This window comes from Dama dama, chromosome 19 (assembly GCF_033118175.1).
Source record: "Dama dama isolate Ldn47 chromosome 19, ASM3311817v1, whole genome shotgun sequence".
Classification (NCBI taxonomy): domain Eukaryota; kingdom Metazoa; phylum Chordata; class Mammalia; order Artiodactyla; family Cervidae; genus Dama; species Dama dama.
Genome location: NC_083699.1, coordinates 47,771,025 through 47,778,797, shown reverse-complemented (window position 1 = coordinate 47,778,797; position 7,773 = coordinate 47,771,025). Strand labels below are relative to the sequence as shown.

The 7,773-nt window shown below is 38.6% G+C and overlaps 1 protein-coding gene across 2 annotated transcripts; it reads right to left on the bottom strand.

Moving 5' to 3' along the window:
* Window positions 1-557: 557 nt before the first annotated feature.
* SMCO1 (single-pass membrane protein with coiled-coil domains 1) lies at window positions 558-6,204 on the bottom strand. Of its 2 annotated transcripts, none has more exons than XM_061167927.1 (3): window positions 6,155-6,204; window positions 3,244-3,393; window positions 558-1,056 (listed from the first exon to the last, which is right to left on the bottom strand). In XM_061167927.1, the coding sequence occupies exons 1-3, from the start codon at window positions 6,202-6,204 to the stop codon at window positions 612-614; spliced, it is 645 nt and encodes a 214-aa protein (XP_061023910.1). In that variant the 3' UTR covers window positions 558-611. The 2 variants fall into 2 exon arrangements, with proteins under 2 accessions (XP_061023910.1, XP_061023911.1); XM_061167928.1 differs by lacking the exon at window positions 6,155-6,204 and adding an exon at window positions 6,099-6,124.
* Window positions 6,205-7,773: the final 1,569 nt, after the last annotated feature.

The following is a 7,773-nucleotide window of genomic DNA, read 5'->3' as shown; positions in this document are numbered from 1 at the left end:
CACTACATATTGCATGGCATTTGTTCAAAAAAGATTATAAAATACATGATCACTGTGTGGGAATTCCCTTTCTAGTATAAAATAATCTGTGGAACTGTACCAGAGAGAAAATGCACATCAACATACAAAATATAGTCGGGTTTTTTTTTTTGCTTTACTACATCATACATTCACATGTTTAAAAATTCATAAAGTACAAAATGAATTAACAGTGAAAAGACTTCTTCCTATCTTTGATCCCTAGCCTCGAATTAGTTTTCTTCCCTAAAACAACCAATGCTACCACTCTTTAATGTATTTCTTCAGAAGTTTATAGATACAATAGCCTATGTATTTGTTTTTGCCCTTTTTCTCCCATTGAGCAATAATGTTGGAAATATTTTAAAACACATCTTGGTGATTACTCTGTGTTACCATACAGTTACATGAAAACTTTTTCATTCCCTTATATTGCTACACAGAAAGTATCCATTGTGTCAATGTATTATAATTTAATACTCTTCTCACTTTTGCTATAAAAATAAGCTTGTAATAAATTGTATATATGTATTGCTTCCCATTTGCAAGATAAATTATACTAGACATGGAATCTCTGAGACCAGTGTAACAGATTAGCTTTTGACTGGTGGTATCAACTCTTTTAGGGGTGACTTTTTCTCTTTGGGGGCCGTCTCTGCTTTCCCCTTCTCAATGACCTGAACAGCCTTCAGCAAACCATCCTGCAGAGCCTGGTTCTTTACCATATTAGAGATCATGAAATTGATATCTCTTATATACATCTGCCTTACTTTAGCAATGTAGTGTTCTGCCTTGTTACCATGTGCTACAAAGAAGATACACAGTGCTGTGATATCTCCTTCTTGCAACCCATACTCCTCCAGAACAGACTCCCATACAACTCTGATGCGCTTGTTCTTGACTTTTCGTCTAAGGATGGAGGCTAAGGTGGGAAGACTTCTCACCAGATCTGGCAGCTTCTCAAGCACACGAGTGTGCAAGTGGACAAGTACTTCAATGACGTAGCTGTATAAAATATTCAGTTCCATTGAAGTGAACCTACAAAAAATGTGGGCACTTCTTAAGCAGTAGAACTCTCTATGTACAGCCATAAAGTGAATTTTATTAGGATAATTCAAAGAATTATAAACATACTAGGAGAACTTTAAACAGATTGGGTTAGAGGTCTCCAGAGAAAGAGAACAAGACTTGAATCTCTTGACATAAGAAAAGCCATTGTTTATCTAAGCAGTTTTGTGATCTAAGCCTGGCCACAATGCTTGCCCTGGAACAGGCCTCAGTAATTCATGATCTTAAGGGAAGTGATGGAATGTTGGAACAAAGGAAAGGCCATCAAGAAACAATAGATCAGTGATAAGTGTTAGTTGCTTAGTTGTGTCCAGCTCTTCCTGACCCCATGGACTGTCACCCACCAGACTCCTTTGTCCATGGGATTCTCCAGGCAAGAATACTGGAATGGATTGCCATTTCCTTCTCCAGGGGATCTTCCTGACTCAGGGATTGAACCTGGGTCTCCTGCATTGTAGGCAGATTCTTAACCATCTGAGCCACCAGGGAAGCCCAGTTCTTCCTAAAAGGATATAGGTAACAATCTGATATGTATCTTAGAGTTCTGCAGGAACTAAGGCCCCACCCAGGTGGTCGTGGTGGTGGTTGTTCACTCACTCAGTCATGTCCAGCTCTTTGCAACTCCATGGACTGGAGCACGCCAGGCATCCCTGTCCTTCACTATCTCCCAGAATTTGCTCAAACTCATGTCCATTGAGTTGATGATGTCATCCAATTATCTCATCCTCTGTCACCCCTTATTCTCCTGCCTTCAATCTTTACCAGCATCAGGGTCTTTTCCAATGAGTCAGCTCTTTGCATCAGGTGGCCAAAGTACTGGAGCTTCAGCTTTGGTATCAGTTCTTCCAATGAATATTCAGGATTGATTTCCTTTAGGATTGACTGGTTTGATCTTCTTGCTATCCAAAGAACTCTCAGGAGTCTTCTCCAGCACCACAGTTCGAAAGCCTCAGTTCTTTGGTGCTCATCCTTCTTTATGGTCCAACTCTCACATAGCTTTGACTAAACAGATCTTTGTCAGCAAAGTATTGTCTCTGCTTTTTAACACACTGTCTAGGTTTGTCATAGCTTTTCTTCCAAGGAGCAAGTGTCTTCATTTCATGGCTGCAGTCACCATCCACAGGTGGAGCCCGAGTGGAGGGTAGAATGATGATATTGACCTTTTCTGACCCTTTTGACTTCAATCACTAAAGCTTGAATTCTGTCAACCTTTGCCCCAGTTCTGTGCTGGTCGTCTCTGTTCAAGCTCCTTCATGAATATGCATCTATCCTTAAGTTAAAACTTCCTGATTTGGATATTTGGGAAGACACTGCTTAGGGAAAGATCCCTGCTGTTCTCCTTACTTGCTGCAAGTAATAAATCCTTCCTTGTCCAAATCTTTGGCTTGGCTGTGTCTTTTGGCCCAACACCCACCAAGAGGCCAACCCAGCTTTTGGGTTCGGAACAGAAACAGCTGTTGTAGTTTAGGAAATACTTTAGAAATAGGGCCTGTCCTATTACAAAAGCCAGGACGGGAAAGCAACCTAAGTGCCCATCAGCAGACGAATGGCTAAAGAAGGTGTGGTGTATATCTACAATGGAATGTTACTCAGCAATAAAAAAGTGAAATAATGTCCTTGCAGCAACAAGGATGGACCTAGAGGTTATAATACTAAGTGAAGTAAGACAGACAAACATCACAATATCACTTATATGTGGAATCTAAGAAAACAGTACAAATGAACTTACTTATGAAATAGATTCATAGACACAGAAAATAATTTTATGATTACCATAGTATAAGTTAGGAATTTAGAATTAACAGATACATACTATTAAAAGAATTTTTTTAAAAAAGAAAAGAAATAGGGTTTGCACTCAACTGGATAGCTTAGATCTCAGGCCACTCATACTACAAATTTTTCAATGGCAAAGCACTTATATTATGCATCTCTGTGTTATTAAAACTTTGCCAAGCAAGGGACTCTGAGATGTGTACCACAGTATGGCAAGTAAACCAGCACTCAAATCAATCTTTTTTGAGTGAATGAGCCTGAGAAAATGTGATTTCTTCACAACCCATTGTTGGAACCATATTAAGAAACCCAGTTTTAGAATGACCACTGCAAGCTCTCATGAAACCACATAATTCCACTGATTTCTGATTAGATACTCACTTGAGTGACAGAACTGCTGTCCATAGCTCATCTTGGGCTCCCTGGTTTGCTAAAGTCTTGCTATGATCTTCAAATTTCTGTGTCAGATTATCCTTGATGAAGTCCAGTTCTTTAAAGTGTGCTTCTAAAGCTTGGAGTTTGTGGTCTACTCTACAGGATAACAGAATCAAAGGTTAATTTGGGTCAGAGTACAAAACTAAGATTTTGCCTGAAGATAAAGCTACAATACACTATTTACAGTCACTATCAGTAGCTACTTAAATTTTACAATTATGGATAGATGTTCCCATTTGCCATTCTCTCCAGTCATCATCCTAGTTCTTGCATTCCTTATATTGCCGAACATGTGAATTGTCTATCTCAACTATCTGCCTCATCTTTATTAATATATTGTACCTCATACTTTAAGAAGTATTTTATACAAACTTTAATTTGATTCTCACAATAACCATAAGTAATGAAGCAGTCATTTTTACTATTTTACAGATAAAGAAATTGAGTCTCAAAAAGATCAAGATTTAACCATCATATAGCTATTAACAAGTGCTGAGACCCATATTTATTAAGGTGGCTTTCTCTACCTTACTCTGACTATCAAAGTCTTATCCATCAAGGATAAGCTCATTCCATGCCTGCTTGAATCCCTCAGCCTTTCTATCTGGAGATCTGCTCCTTGCCTGCTTCTCTGTCACAGACACTGTCTCTATTACTTGTCACTCCCATCTCTTCCTTTATTTTTAGAGTTAGCTTTTCGTGATCTAAATTGTAAACTCTTGAAGAGAGAGGATCATAGACTGTTTCTTGAACATCTTTATGCTTGTCCCCCAATATCTAGCAGAGGTCTTACACAGAAGTAATAAAACATGTCTTCTATGACATTATTAGTGAAACGCTAGGCAGTGTAACAGCAAAAGGGGGACCTGAGTTGCTCTGAACAACCCTGATCATTAGAGGGCGCTGTGGCACCAAAATTACATCTAACTGAACCACAAAGAACTGAAATCCCACAGCTCACTTGTTTGAAGTCACCCACACTGTCTTTCATGAAGTGATACACAGCCAGTTCCCTGAGTTTCTATGTCCCCAGTGACCTGAATACTGTTGTGGTTGCCTAGGGTTCTGTCCTTGACCATCTTTTCTTCTTGGTCTTCACTTTATTCCAAGGTTAATTAGCTTCAGGTACCACCCCTCTCCTAAGCTCTAGAGCTGAATTTTCAACTATGTTTTATACATCTCCACTTAGATGGTGGTATCAGACTCAACTGTCTTAAGCTGAATTTACTAAGTAAACCCCTCCCCTTGCACTCTATCTTCAGAAATTTCAGCAATGGATTTTTCTCATTGTTCTAGATTCTATACGCATATAGATAAAGCTCTGTATGAAATGTGCATTTTCATTGGGAAGATCCCCTGGAGAAGGGAATAGTTATCCACTCCAATATTCTTGGGCTTCCCTGGTGGCTCAGATGGTAAAGAATATGCCTGCAGTGCGAGAGACCTGGGTTTGATCCCTGGAGATGGGAATGGCTACACTGCAATATTCTTGCCTGGAGAATTCCAGGGACAGAGGAGCCTGGCAGTGTAGAGACCATGGGGTTGCAAAAAGTCAGATACAACTGAGCAACTAACATTTTCACTTTTTTTCAAGGTTCTGTATGCATTTTCATAGGAACATAGGCCTACATGACCTAATATGCCAGCAATCTGTCCACATGTCAAAACTATTGTATCTGATAAACTCTTTGTATTAACTTTTAGACCTTTAAGAACATACTTCTTATAAGTCATCTCCAGCTTGAACTCTAGAGATAAACTCTAGCTTGTCCATCAGTATAAAGGTTTATATAAATTGAAGCATTATTTGGAATCCTTTGACCAAAAGGCATTCCTAGATCGTTTCAAATAAATCCTAAGGAACATGTCTGCAAATTTGCATTTCTATGACAGTTGTCCAGCTCAGTGAATGGGATCACCATCCACCCAATTCCTTGAACTAGAAATCTCAAAATAACTCACTATTTTCCCCCTTTCTTTCCATCAACATGTCTCTAATCTATTCCCTCCTCTCTATCTCTAGTAAGTCAGTTAATCACCATCTTTCACTTCGACCTAGGATTATAGTAGTCTAACCAGACTTTTCTGCTTTTCACCTCCAATCCATCCCCAAGAGCTATTCTTCTAAAACACAATTCTGTTCTCATAACTTGACTATTATATACATCTTATGCTGCCCTGACTTGCCTAGTGATATTGCTGGAGTCAAGTTGGACTCCTCAGCAGGAATTGTAGACTCTTTAACCTTTGCCCCTATCCTCTGCCAGTCCTCTTGCACAACTTAGTCACCAGTCACATGAGACATCTAGCTGCTGACTGAATAGGGTATGAGTCCAAGCATCTGTGGTTTACATGTACTGTTTCCTCACCCTAGAATTCCTTCCCATATTTTTATTTCTTGCAAACTCCTACTCACACTTTCAGATCCAGTCTAAATGTCCCTCTCTGAAGGGTTCCTTTTCCTAGTATCAAAGGCAAAATTCATTCCTCTTTTCATGTCTCATAGCCCTTTAGGGGCATCACCATTATAAGGTCAGTCACGTTAAATTGTAAACATTTTTTAATAAGTCTGTTATTCCAAAGGCTGTGAGCTCCTTGAGTACAGAAACCACATTTTACTTATTTTTGTAAACCCAGCATATAGCGCATGCATTAATCGAATGGAATATAGCACCTAGGAGGAGATTTTTCTTTATTATTAATGGACACAATTTTTGAACCTGAACACATTAACAGAAAAAGAATTCTAATTAGCATGCCTGTAGTTCTTTGCCTGTTTTTATTCTTCATTCTTCTCCTACCCATCTTCCCAGAAAAGCCGACCCATGCTTGCTCCCTCCCTGTAGCCCTTAGCAACCTTTTCATTGCCTCCTTCAAGGATATCAGGGTTGTGGTTTCATTGTTCATCTTCTTAAGGCAAAATGAAAAGAAACAAAACAAGCAAAACAAAAGCCCCACAGAGATTTGAATCCAGGGTTTTCTGCTGCTATCCACTCAGCAACAGGCAGCAGCAGTGTGAGTATTTGATCTAAATTCTGCCTGAAAGGTCACTCAGTACAAGAAGCTTTTAATAGCTTGTACATCCAAATATAGTTTCAAAGAACTGATCGTGTGAACACAGGTGTCCTGGGATGCACTATAATATTTGCCTTTGAAAAATGACCCATAGTACATCAAATAGATATACTATGTAAATGACCCATAGTAAAACAACCAGATGTAATTGTGACTCAGTGTATATTCTGGTAAATGGATATATAGGTACACAAATGTATACATAACCTAGGATTAAATTTGATGGAAATACTACTCTCAAATTTTAAGAGCTTAATTATTCACTTAGAACTTAAATTAGTTTTAAAGAAGCTTCAGACCTTTTATGATGAATTATATCAATGTGAAAAAAATCTAACCGTCCTTAGAAACTAATAAATATTTATTAAGCTTATAGTATTAGATTAGGTATTAGAAATAAAAACAGGCATAAAACAGGATTTCTGAATTCAAGGGGTTTAAATACTAACTGAGGAGGTATTTAAAAGATAAATATATTGAAAAGAAAAAAAATATATGAAAGTACTGTGTGCTGAGTAGATACAGACCATAAAAATCATATATGATGAAAGAGTATGTCACTGAAGCCTTGGATAATTGATTATCACTCACATTGAAGGTGAAATTTGGTTTTGGCCTTAGAGGAAATGTAGGTCATTGATTATCAGAGAAGAGAGAGAAGAGTATTACAAACCGGAGAAACTGGATAAAATTACACGTGTGGGTGGCAAGGTTATGTGATGTGGTCAGGGAACAATGAGTGAGTGTCTCTCAAGCAAAAAATTCATGTGAGAGAAAGAAAAACAACAGCATTTATAAACTGATTAAGAGTCAAGTCATGGATGTATTCCTTCATTGAATAACTTACTCATTTATTCAATAGTTGCTGAATGCCATAAATTCCAGTTGGATGGACAAAACCTATGAATGATTGACCAGCACTAGTCTAGGTACTGTGAATAAAATGAAGAGTAAGGCAGAATCCTTACCCTAAGAAGCATACTAGTAGGGAGACTGAAAACAAGGATTGCAAAAAAGTGGATGGTTCTAGATAGCCTGGTAAGGAGTCTGGACATATGTGTTGGTTCTGCAAATTATTCTAGTATGGGTGTTTAAGATGGATCCAAATAGGAATAAAACCGGAGGCAGAGATGTCCCTCAGGAGACTGATATCACAGTCAGCTGTGAGGTGATGAGATTACAATGTCTGTCCTCAGCAAAGAGGCAGATCTGAGAGACAATATAACTGCTCAAGGACCCCTGTGGGTTGGAGTCAGTAAGTCTCATGTGAATCTTCAGAAAAGCTTGGGTGTCCTGAAGGAATCAAGTCCTTCCTTGCCTCAGTGGGAAAACCTTGCCAGGATCTTGTGTCCTACCTAGTGGCCATTGTCCCCAACATCTCCCCACCTCTGCTATTTTTTC